The following is a 13,507-nucleotide window of genomic DNA, read 5'->3' on the forward strand; positions in this document are numbered from 1 at the left end:
TTTTACTGCCTATGGGTCCCTTATGAATACATATTTTTGACATATTTGAGACAGAATCTTGTTAGGTAGTTCAGGCTGGTCTGTAACTCACAATGACACAATAACCCAACTGTCCCTCTGCCTTCTGAATAGTGGTGTGTATTCAAAATTGTTGAGAGTATCTCCCGAAAGTGTCCCATAAACTGCCACCTTATATTTTCAGTTAAAGAGTGCTGGCTTATACATAGTCTTCCATATTATTATTCCTCCATATGCTATTTCAAGTCCCATCTCCATAATCATGCTTTGCACTGTGACTCTCAATGGACATTCTCCAGTTTATATAATTTTTCCATAGGTCAATTGTTTAGTTCTCTCATTTCTACTAATTCTCAATTTGAAAATGTTTCATTTTAGTCTTCAAAGACATAGTGACTCAAATGATCTCACCAGCTACTGCCAGATGACTGTCACCTGAGACAATTCATAAAGACATCTCAAGGATACGACTTAATGAGCCAATAAGCACGCTATAGAACTGCTTAAAATCATGTTATTTGTTGTGTGTTCATGTACATGTGCCACAGTGCACATGTAACAGGACAATCTGTGAAACCAGTTCTCTCATTCTAACAAAGGTGGAGAAACTGGGGAACAGACTTTGGTCTTCAGGCTTGGTGGCAAAGTGCCTTTATCTACTGAGGCATTTTGTAAGCCATTTACAGTATAATTTTAAAGAGCTAAGAATCTATGCCATTTTAAGATTCTGATAATGGAAAAAGCAATATAACTTAACAGTCCCAAACAGTCTGTAAAAACATGATAATACTATTTGTTGAAGGGAGATTTTCAAAGCTTACCTTGTACTTATTTCCACCAAAAATCTTTTTAGTCACATTGGTGATTTCTAATGATGCATCAAAATACAAAAGTAACTCCTTCCCTTCTTTTCTACTAATTCTTACTATATTTTTCAGAGTTATAGTCAGAAGCTTCTTTGATTCTCTTACTGTATATAGAAAACAATGATAATAAATTAATGTCTATACTAGTCTATAACTATTATAAATATGCAGCAAATTGAATCAAAATACAAACATTTTAAATTGGATATTGTTTACCCAACTCTAACTACACAAACAAATCAGTCAATTTATATTTCACTTTCAGTGTCCTCATCTATAAATTATATCACAATGCCCTCAACATTGAGATAGGTCCTGGAACAGTTTCCAAGCCCTAACCAATTCTTAAAATATTCCATGAATGTGCCCGAAAAAGCGGCTTTCTTAAAATAGCTAGAAATAATGTAATTATGAACTCAAGTTATCAGCATATATATAATACATCATATATACCACACACATACACATATATATAAACAAAGATCTCTGGTAAATCAACATATTGACTGCTAATAACATTTTGATAAAATTTCCTGAGCATTATGGAGAAGGATATAGTCCTTATCCTCCAGGAACTTTTCAACCCAATAAAAAAATCATACTTTAAAAGTCCCAGTAATATAAGGTGTCCACACTTGATACTCCAAGAAATTATAGCAACTAATTCGCACTCTAGGAGGCACTATGCTCCTGCTTACCTCTGTGATGCTACTTATAATAATGTTCAGCCTACTAGGAGATACCAGTAAGACCGTCCTCCTACAGGGAAGGCTCAGTAGTCCCCTCCTGAGACAATACTTTATAAATCAGCCATTGGAAATAATATGTAAGCCTATTTTCTAAGTCTATAATTTAGTATTATATGGAAAACATTTTGTTATCTGACTCAAATGTAGGAAGAATGTTTGAAGAAGAAAGTTTTGCCTAAATGGGGATTACAAGTTACTTCTAAAAAACTACAAAGAGGATCTTCTGTCAATTACCAAGGTTACAAAATAGGTTTACAGAAAATTAGAACACAAAAGGCACAAATTAGTAGAGACTGATTGTGAACTCTAAATGACTTTCAAAGATTGTTAGGAGATATTTCCAGTCTACGACCGGCTACTGGGATAACATCTGACTTAATAGTTCATTTAAACAAAACCTTTGATGGTGACAAAGACTTGAATAGTCCTAGAGAATTAACAGCTGAAGTGAAAAAAGAATTGAAGAGCATTAAAAAGAAATTATAAATCTTAATTGTATTCTACTCATATTGCTTTCCAGAATTTCTCCTACAGGAATTTTAATGCAGAGGGAAGATACTATCTTAGAATGGATCTTTTTTACCACATAAACCAAGTAAAAAATTAAAAACTTATGCGGAAAAAGTCTCTAAATTATAAAAGGAAAATTGAGACTTTGTCAACTAGCAGGTATAGACCCAAGAGATTATAGTTGCTTTTACTGTTGACGCAATTAAAAAAAATATGGGAAGACAATGAACCATGGCAAAGAGCTTGTGCTAATTTCTGGGGAGAAATTAATAGCAATCATCTCAAAAGTGATAGAATTAACATTATAAAGAGAACTACTTGGATTCTTCCCTGAATTGTACTTGATTCATCAATAACTGGAACTGTACATTTTATACATATGCAAATAAATCAGAAAATGGCGTATTATCTGCATAGTAAAATTTGATTATTTGGACACATCTCTACTTAAAAATAAGAGCTGGCTTTGGAGTTAGACAATGGCTATACTTCCTAAATCTAAATGATCTTCTGCCATTAAATAAATTAATCAAAATATTTATAAGGCATATATTGAAAAATATCAAACATTGTTTAAAGAAGTCCAGGACCCAAATAAAGAACTATCTCTATGGTCTGAACTCTAGTTCTAGTACTTCACTCTGATTCACAGTCACAATTCTAGGAAATTTTCTGTAATGATTACACAAAACCTCTTTAAATGTATATGGATACACCAAAGGCCATGGTTCTGAAAACTCAATTTCAGAAAATAAATTAGCTGTTTCTGTTAAGCATGAACATAAAATTCTGAAAACACCGTGGTACTGGTCATAACATGTAAACAAATCTAAGAAATACAAAATCAGCAAGAAACAAGACTACTCTTACAGAGCCAGATGACTTAACAGAGGAATCACCAAGGGTAATAGTCAATGGTACAGCATGTGACCAGGGAAAGAAAGAAAGTCAAAGAAATTAAAATCATTTTAGCAAATAATCCTAGAATAGCTATAAATTCACAAAATCACCTACAACTTGACAACCGAAACAAAAATGAATTTGATTTAGTTCACCATACTAAAACACAAAACTAAAGCCAAAGTCAAACAGAAAATCTGTGACTAAGGAATAGACCAAGATTTCTTAGGTCATAGAAAGCAACAATTATACAAGGAAAAACAAAACAAACCTGATCAACTAGATTTCAAACTTAAAAGCCTTCTTTTCCTGTACAACCGACCCTTAAATAAAAGCACAATACAGACTATGTTCACAAAATGCATCTGTCAAAGGACTGGTATTCTAAGAAACATAATAACTTCAAAATTGAATAAACAGACAGCTCAGCAGAAGACAGAAGTGTTTAAGCAGACGCTCTACAGGGGAAAGCACACAAACAGCCAGAGAGCTCATGCATAAAAGGTACTCACCATTACTGCTCATTAAAAATGCAAAATACTATGGTAATATAAACATATTTTAAATGGCAAATATGTGCCCTAATTTAATATGGCATTTTATCAGTCTGCTAGATTTCATGTATTTGTCCTACAGTGCTACCTAACTCCTCTTATAGGACTGAGAAACAAGGCGTTTGGATTTACTAAAACAAATGGGGTAGGAATTTAAGAACCTTGAAAACATGGTCATGATACTGAATCGGACCAAATATTGTGGTTTTAGATGAAGAAAACTGGGGTGAAGAATGTGATGACCTTATGGATGTGTGTATCTACAGTCTTTTCATAGTCTGTCATATTAACTTGCAGTTTGTATGCCTTATGATAGGAACCAAGTAGAGAATTATAAAAAAAAAAAAAAAAACAAGCTTCAGGTTTAGTACCTTCAATGTTGTACATCTGAACTTTTTCTTCAGGCACAGTGACTGCTTCCCATTGATGATCCTTAAATTTAGAAAAAAAAAAGTCTTACATATATATTTACTCCCAATTTAAAACTTCTTTCAATATCAATTTAAGTTAAACTATGTGACTTAGCCTTCTCATATCTCCTGTACACCTTCTATCACTAAACATATTTCTAGTCCTTCAATACTTCATTTATAGATTCTAAAAATAACAACTCCTAATGCCCTATATGCCTTTTACCAGCTATAAACAAGAAAAAAACAAATTTTGATCTTTTATGAAATCGGAAAACAGGATTATTTTAATAATTACTATAAGGAAAAAAATTGGACAATGTGATACAAAACTTGGCAGCTAGGCTACTTTATACTTAATGACCAGAGAACCCATTTTTAAGCAGACAGTATTTTTACCAAACGCTAAACTGGAAGGCACTGTCCTAGTACAAGTTTTGTTGGTGTGATAAAATATCTTGACAAAACTGCAAGGAAGGAAGAGTTTATTTGAAGGAAGAGTTTATTTGACTTACAGTTCTAGGTTACAGTTCATAACTGTGAGAAGTCAAGGCAAGAGCTTGAAGCATCACATCCACATTCAAGAACAGAACATCAACTCTTGGATTCTTGCTTGTTCTGTACTCTCCCTTAACACCCCCCCCCCCCTAGGGAATGGTGCCTGATGGGTCTTCCAACATCAGTTAACAATCAAGACAACTTCCCCTCTTCAGACATGACCACAGGCTGACATAATCTAGATAGTTTCTCATTAAAACTCTTTCCAACTAATTTTAGGCTGTGTTGACAGTATCACAGAAACTAGGGACCTGCAAGAGGGTTCCCTAGGGTAAACACAGCCTGTAAGATTTGAAATTCAGTGGTTTGAACAAGGAGAATGTTGTATCTCAGAGGGATATTCAGCTGCCAAAGCTGTAAAAGTCTTTTACACCACATTAATGAGACAAAGAAGGGGTTTAAGTGGCCACTATATGGATAATGGTTTTAGGAAAATAAGCAGCTCAGGAAGAACATACTACTACAGCGATTGAGAGAAAAGAGAATTAAAAATGTAATTCTGGAAAGAATGTCTTAATATCTTAATCAGTATTTTGAACAACTTATAGATGGACTTACACATTCCCTAATTATGTATACTATAATATGATTGCTTATTTTCTTTTCTAGATTTAGTAGGTCAAACTGAATCATGAGGACAACATCAATAACTACAATAATTATACTCTAATAGTTGCTGAAAATGAGCATTCTATGAAGGTATTCTAAAAAGTATATGAAAATGTAAAAAGCACTGGCAAACATTCACTTATAAAAATGTTCTGTGTGAAGGAAGTAGAACTATAAAAATAAAAAGTTCAGAGTCTCCTTTATATCAGCGGTAGCAACCAGACTAGGCTATGCTGATCAATTGTCAGAATTTGGGAGTGGCTACACCATCTGAGCCACTGTACCAAATATCCCAAGTGACAGCTAGGAAATAATAACTCTCAATACCTCTCCCCAGGTAACAAACAGAAGAAATAGTCTACTTTCAAAGTCTACACATGGCTAAGACACAACATAGAACTAAAATTCACTTCTACATGCCACTGTACATAGAAATTCCCTTACTTCTCCCAGGAGGTTTCAAGACTGAGTAAGACCAATTGTTGTCACCTGCTAATGTTCCCATGGAGTGTCTGAGTGGCCCAAGGCTTCTTGCCTATTTAGCACTATACCACTGAGTAGACTCCAATCTGTCTTTTCTAATGTTGATTTTTTTTCATGTGACCAAAAAAATTAAGTATTGTTAATATTCATTTCTGAAAGGTTTTGTTAAAAATATTAAAATTTAGCTCTCATTTTGTTATAAAAAATCAAATAACTTTCATTTTAAACAGCTTGATAAGATTATACAACTTTAAAATAAAAGGCTAATGTTGATGTCAATCAAAAATGGCTAAAAAGTATACAAACATGCATTCTGAAATTAAATTTCAAGAACGTTCTTCACATGCATAGAGAGTAACATAAAGGAGTAAGAGCTTACATCATCATCTCCAGCAGTGTAGAATGACAAAGTCTGGCTTCCAAGATTAAAATCAATCCAAAATTCCTCAAGTTTTTCATCTGATGGGATCTGCAGCTAATACATAAAAATTATATACTCTGCTTACAAAATTTGGAAAATTGCCATTAGATTATAGCCATGATTGAATTATTTGAGGTTATTTAGGATTCTAGACTCTAGCAACACTTATAAAGGTAGAATAGTCCCTGAGTATTTAAGAGATAAAAGTGTTAAGTAGATGACGACATCAACCTGTCAGAAAATGCTACTTAAATGCTTTACACAGACTATCATTTTAAGTACTAATAGAGATTGAAAATAGTTTGAATATACTTATGAATGATAATCAGCAATGCCTTTAAGGAGAGGAGAAAATGTGGAGAACTACGGTTTGCTGTTTTCCTTCTTGGCTCAGGTGAGCAGGCTCATATTTTTCCTGGTGTCACTGTCATATACAGGACCAGTCAGCTAAACTATCTAAATCTAGTACTTTTAGTGTTTTAAATCATTACATAACCCATAATCCATTTAGTTTTTACATAAAAATTATCTAATAACTCAAGTTTGGATAAATTTAAAACCTACCTCATATTTATCAAGAAATGCTGACAAGCAAGGAAATGTAAAGACCCTAAAACACAAAACATTTTAGTTAAAAAATTTATCTACCTTCCCAGAATTAACTTGTCCAGTCATAAATATACAAATGTCTCTAACTTGTTCAGCCATAAAAAAACGATGTCTCGAATCAAAGAAATCAGAAATTGATTATAAAATTTTAAATAAAATAATCTCTTTAATGCAATTTTTGAGATAGGGTCTCACTGTTGTCTGGGCTGGCCTCAAGTTTGATACCCCTGCTGCAAACTTGCAGCAATTAGCTGAGGTGAAAACCCATCAAGCCAGGCCATTACTATTTTCAACAAATATTTATTGGAATTTGTTTAGGTAAAGAAAAGCATTATTACTTTAAATATACTATTTACTTACAACTTTGACTAAAGGAATTATACCAATTTTAAAAATATATCCTTTCAAACATGAACAAGTGTTTCTAAATTCAATAGGTATCAATACAAGATCCCACAGGACTTGGACGGGTAAAAGGTAGATATGAGTTATCGATTGTTAAAGTGGTTAACTCATTAGAACATTTTTATGGCAAGATACTATTTTAAGTATGTCAGTGTGTTCTGTCAGTCTCCATAACAAACAGAAGCAATAAGTATTGTTAGTATTCTTATGATGCAGCTAAGGAAAATGAAGAAAGTAAGGTTAAATAACAAATAAAAGAACAGATGGGAATTTATGATTCAAATGCAGATATATGACTCATTGAATTTAACCCTATCTCTCACTTCCTTATAAATAATGCAAACAAGATTTATCAGGAACATCATCCCTGGAGCCAAGTACTGTGATGGAATTGCTCTGGGCTGTAGCAAGGGCTCAGCAGTTAATAGCACTTGCTGTTCCTTCCAGGGCACCAGGGCTCAGTTCCCAGCAGCCACAAGGCTTCTTACAACCTTCTATTAACTCCAGTTCCAGGTGATCCAATTTTCTCTTCTGGCTGTTTCAGGACTGTATGTACAAGGAGCGCAGACATACACGGAGATAAAAACACCCATACAAATAAATTTTAATGGTAAAAATTATATTTTATCAGTTCATTCTTGCTTCTGGTATTAAATACTAAAACGTCTACTTATGTTACTTTTACAGTACGAGGATTTTCTACACATTTTCACTCCAGTGCGTAGATGTATAGTCAGATTTTTATCATTCCTCAAAAACCAAATAATATACATACAATTCTGAAGTAGAGTAAACCAAATTTGGACACTCAGTTATTAATATAAATTAAATAAAATGCATTTTTCCTTCCAAGCACAAAGCCAAATAAAGCCTTCAGAAGAGTATTTCAGGTTAGCAGTGTGCTAACTTACTGTATGTTTTATAGTGTCTTGAATGAATTTTTACAGTGCAATAAAAATTATAACATCCATAATAGGGCTCAGCTCTACTTCCTTACTAACAAATGGCTATGAGCTGCATCCAGCTTACCTTCTTTTATCACCAAGCATGCCATTTACCAAGTTGAGAAATATCCTGCAATCCTAGTTTTCAAAAAAAAAATGGTTTTAAAAATCAAAATTACACAAAAGTCTTTACTAAACTTGTTATTTTATGCTACTTACTGTTTCGAATTCACAGTCTCTAATTCCTTTAAATGCATTAGCAATAAAATCCATTGAAAACCACTGACATGCCAGTTCTCGTCTCCTTTTTTCTGTAGTCATTCTACACAAGGCTTCCACAATGCCTACCTGTAATTCATAATCTTAAAAAGATTTGTTAGTTAATGTAGAGGTCAAAACTCTAAAAGTTGAGCTTATAAAACTTGATTTCATAAGGCACAAAAACCAAAAGAAGAAAATAATTTACTAAATTATTCATTTTTATAAAAAGTCAAAGAAATCCCTAAATCTTCTAAGACTCTACCCTGTCATTATAATTATAAATTGGAAAACAATTCATACAACATACAAAACTGTTATGTTTACACTTATCCCAGAGCACATGTTAAAGCCATACTTTACATATAATCACTCAATCAAAATTTACTCACAGGAACCTAATGAAAACTTAAGTCCTTTTTAAGTATATTGTTTAAAAACTGCCTATCAACTACAAAAATATTGGACATTATAATTTTAATATGTGTCATTTAGGAAAATTTTAGCACAAGTAATTCTAATAAATTGCTCATAACTAAAACTAGGCATGATTATATTTATCTAATTTTTGTTGTCATGATAAATTATTTGTTCCAAGACATGTCTTTATTTTTATGATTCTAATATTTTCCTTTGGTTTACATAAACAGATTATAATTATTTTGGTGTATTATTCTAGTAACATGAAGGCTAATAACATCTTCAAAGGTATTCAAATGATTTCAAATTTTGGAAAGAGATACTTACCTCCTACATACAAAATCCTCTCTCCCATGTTACTCCTATGAATTAAAATAAGAAATTATATACTGAAGTAATATTAGATAGTAAGCCTATTATGTTTTGGGAAAAACATTTAAAATCTAGAACAGACTAGTATAACTGACTTTAGGAGAAAACATAAGTGCTATATTAAATCAAAAATTATAAAACTGTCAGTTGATTATCTAATTAAAACTCATGGTTACCATGTTTCTTACAACTGTTAAATTGAACAATTGATCAAAACAAGTTATTAAAAATTATTACATGAGAGTTAGTATTTCTTGATTAGAAAGTATTTTGTTGGCATCTTGAGGTATTCTGTCAAGCATCAAATTCATTTTTTTTAAAGCCTAGAAGAGAAAAAAAAAGCAGCTTTGTTTTCCAAGAAGTATTTGAAGAAATAGGTATATGTACTCAAAAGTTTAGGTTTTCTCTTAATTGTGCTAAGTAGGGAATATGCATCTAGGTGAGGGAGGGAAAGGACTTCCAGTCTAGTGCGGGCTGACTCCCTTACTGAAGCTTTCACACCCACTGTGAAATAACACATTCACCATTCTAAAATCTAAGGGGGGGTAGGTATGTTCTTATGGTTATGCATATACGCATGTACACATACAGGACTACATGCTACTCTGGCATTTACATACTAAAGTTTAGGTTCTCACGTTAATGATATACATATATAAATCTAGTTATAGATTGTTAATGAATATTTAGAATATATATGATCAGGCAATGAATTATTCAGACAATAGAAATAAACCCAATGAAATAAATTTAGGAAACTTAGTCTAAAAGTTGCTATTTCATTTTATCATTTACTTTCTCATTTTTAGGTGTTAAAAGACAGTTACCTCCTGCTGAATGCAAACATTCACTCTTGAATCAATAACAAGGGCACAGATGCGAGCTATGAAACTTTCCAATACTTGGTTTTTACCTGAATAAAAATGATAAATTATTGGCAGATGTTAATCTTAAATCAATTTAACAGTCACTTGCTATCTGAAAAACTGACTCATTAACTTTCAGTCATACCACAAGCATTTTATAAAAGAAGTCAACATTTATCTCAAGAATCTCCAAGTGACTTGAAGGTTTGGGATTTTTTTGTTTTTATTTTTGTGGTTGTTGTTAAACCCTCAACTTTTAGTTATTTGCTGTTGATACCAGCTAGGAAATCAGTTTTTTTCCCCCAATGGAATGTTACTGGGTATTATTAACCACACTCCAAGCAGGCCCCAAAACCAGGAGTAGATGTCCAACATAAAACGGACCTCATTTTGTTGAGGAGGCACCTTTTGTTTTCTATCATTACTTTTTCATTTTTTTTCTTGAGGGAGGAAGGATAGAGAGAAAGAGAAAAGAAAGAAAATGAATAAAGCTGAGTGGACAGGGAAGTGGGGAGGATCTGGGAGGAGTTGATGGATGGGAAAACAGATATAGTACATGAAAAATAATTTTAAACAATTTAAAACCATCTTTTAAAAATAGGTTAGTAATACTTAAATATATTCAGAGGAATTTGTTAATGCCACTTTATAACATATTTGAAAAAAGTTTTAGGAATGGGAATACCACAAAAGCAAAATTACAGCTTTTCCACGTAACCATACTCAACTCAAATGAAAAGCTATATGATTTTCTTTACAATATGAGTGGGGCTCAGTTTACAATGTTAGCACTCTTAGGATCATTCTTTTCTGAGAATTTAAATTGTTATGCTAATTTAAAAACACAATCAATGGAAAGGTAGCAATAACTATTATTTAAATCATTAATTTGCTTAACATAGTTTGCCTCTGAGAATAATACTATGTATGTAAGTGATTCACCAGCCTTAGTTACCAACTATGAGGAAGTCTCCAGGGACAAGAAATAATAAGTAACCTGGACCTGGTCACTTAGCATAATATACTTGTGATCTATAAATAAAAGTTGGCAAGCTTTAACATATTCTTCATTCTTTTACCAATGAAAATTTTATTAGAACAAAAGCTGACAAACTATGTTAAACAAAACAAATGAAAAAAGTCATTTAAAAAAGTTTTAAAGATTAAAATAGCTTTCGTTTGCCCCAGCTTAAAAAAAAAAAAACTATAGCTGACAAATCCAACTCTGCTTACTTTGTAAGGCAGAACTAACTTTCAGCAGGCTCTCTTTGGAAACCATCTGCATCTATCCCATATACTGGAACAGGACCAAAGGTGAGCTTCACTCACTCTGAACTTAGTCTGTTAGCTATGTGTATTTTATCTACTTGCCAACCGCACAGCAGACAAATGTCCCAGCACTGGCAAACTATCGTTTTCATACTAAAAACCAGACTAAAAATTATTCTCAGCAAGAGCCATCTTCAACCTTATTACCAACTTTTGTTAGAATTGAAAATGTTGGTTAATGAATTTAACTTCCAATTATAACCTAAGTTATCATGCCCTACAACATATTGTGCCCTGTGAGACTGACTGGTTTACTAGCAGTTAGCAGCACTGGATTCCACTTTGAGGTCACGGATGACTCTACACCTGGTGGACAGATAAACACCATCCTTCAGTGATACCCAAAAGGTACATACAACTTATTCTGCAAAGCAGAAAGAGGGCACTCTATAAATTTATTCAAGTAAACTGAGACTGTAGAAGTATATAGGTGCATTAAAATCCTATCAGGAAAACTAGGCCTGAGAACTTAGTGGCCAAGGTAGACTTAAGAAAGGAAATGATTCTGTCACTTATACTCTAATGAACTTATTATCCAGAAAATCTGACACATAGGAAAAACATTACATGTTTTTCAATGTTTCTGATATAGTGAACACATAAAAATCCCTAAGTCAGGCATTTTGAGCACATGCCTGTAATCCCAGCATTCATTAGGTGGCAGCAAGAGATCAGGGTCTCAAATCTCTCAGTTACATAAGGAGGAGTGGCCTGGGCTAGGTGAGATCCTGTCTCAAAAAATGTGTGTGTGTGTGTGTGTGTGTGTAACACACACATACATATAAAACAAAATGCCCTCTGCATATTTGTGAAGGAATGGAGATCTGATATGTGTGTGTGTACATACATACATATATCCATTTCTACACAAATATGCAGCAGGCATTTTTTCCAATTTCCAACTTGCAGTCCAGCAATTTTGGTACAAAGTACAGCTGCTATATTCCAAGCCCATTTATTGTGGCTGAGGAGATTCTACATCACCTTCAGTGGGAGTAATGACTTTATTGTAATGCAGACATTCTAAAGAGCAGACACTGCAGCAAGTACCAGAATTCAATTAATATTTCATGTGATAGACATTTTTAATTAAAATATTCCTTAACTGATTTTCTTGAAGGCCAAATACAGGTCTTTTCTATAAGATATTTAAAAACAAAATCTTGGATCCCTAAATTGCAAAATATTGTTTTCTGCCTCATTAGAAAACCCATAATACAAAAACATTCTCAACTGTACCCATATATAAGTTTTGGATTTGTTTTCTTATATGAAATACCTACCTAATTGTCTGCATTTTCTCTTGGCCTACAAAGTCTAAAATTTTCTACCTGGTCCTTTACAGAAAACATTCGATTCTTTAATTAGATCATTAAGTTCCTAGGACAGTATTATGGGTATTAATATACTAAAAGTTCCCAGTAAGATGTTTTTATGGAAATAAGATATTTTACCTTCATCGTTGATGTCATATACAACCTAAAAAAAGTAAATATTTAATTTATAATCTATTCTAAAAGCTATTAAAATAAAAATTTTAATTCACAGCATAACTGTTTATTAATAAATTATTTAATACTAGTCAGTTCAAATGCTTTATCTGCTCTAGACAAGATCAGTACAAGTCACTAGCCAATCTACTAATGATTCTTAAACCAAAACAAATAACTTTCTAATAAATTCATGATCTTTAACAATGTCACTTTTACCATCAAAAGATCAAATAAGTCTTCTATCATATTCGTAACAGCTTCATCTTTTGATTGTCCTTGGCTCAGAATAACCTCCTTGGACTTTTCAAACCAGGAAACCATGTAAAGATGAATACATATATTAAGTTATTTTGAATTCCATTTTAATAAATTTTATATCCTTGTATTTGTTTAGTCGATAAACCTAAGAATAAAATGACATGAAAAATAAAAACTCTAGTATTGAATCAAAGAAATTTTACATTTTACAATGTCTTGTATTTTTTTAACTTACTCTTTTTCCTCACTGTTTAAAACAGGAATGAACTTAATTCCATTACAACAGCCCTTACAGTTTCCTCTTTAAATTTTTAATAAGATACACTTATTGTAAAACTATCAACACAGTTTATATTATCTGGGTATTTTTAAAATTAGTTTACCTTATTTGATTCAGATATGAGTACATGTCAGAGGTACTAATCAATGTGCTGTTATATGTCAGTGAAAATACAAATATTAGTGTCTTATATGT

The 13,507-nt window shown here is 32.5% G+C and overlaps 1 protein-coding gene across 1 annotated transcript in view; it reads right to left on the reverse strand.

The window, feature by feature from the left end:
* The window catches only part of Sycp2 (synaptonemal complex protein 2), a 47,953-nt gene that overhangs the window by 32,079 nt on the left and 2,367 nt on the right, over positions 1-13,507 (reverse strand). The window contains exons 4-14 of the mRNA XM_050152929.1: positions 12,991-13,095; positions 12,736-12,760; positions 9,914-9,999; positions 9,324-9,409; positions 9,042-9,076; positions 8,256-8,398; positions 8,122-8,174; positions 6,643-6,688; positions 6,037-6,132; positions 3,969-4,029; positions 840-988 (exon numbers count right to left, since the gene is read on the reverse strand). Coding sequence (XP_050008886.1) covers positions 840-988; positions 3,969-4,029; positions 6,037-6,132; positions 6,643-6,688; positions 8,122-8,174; positions 8,256-8,398; positions 9,042-9,076; positions 9,324-9,409; positions 9,914-9,999; positions 12,736-12,760; positions 12,991-13,095 — 885 coding nt within the window. The remainder of the gene's footprint in view (positions 1-839; positions 989-3,968; positions 4,030-6,036; positions 6,133-6,642; positions 6,689-8,121; positions 8,175-8,255; positions 8,399-9,041; positions 9,077-9,323; positions 9,410-9,913; positions 10,000-12,735; positions 12,761-12,990; positions 13,096-13,507) is intronic.

This window comes from Alexandromys fortis, unplaced genomic scaffold (genome assembly GCF_014885135.2).
Source record: "Alexandromys fortis isolate MF-2015 unplaced genomic scaffold, M_Fortis_MF-2015_v1.1 scaffold_81, whole genome shotgun sequence".
Taxonomy (NCBI): Eukaryota; Metazoa; Chordata; class Mammalia; order Rodentia; family Cricetidae; genus Alexandromys; species Alexandromys fortis.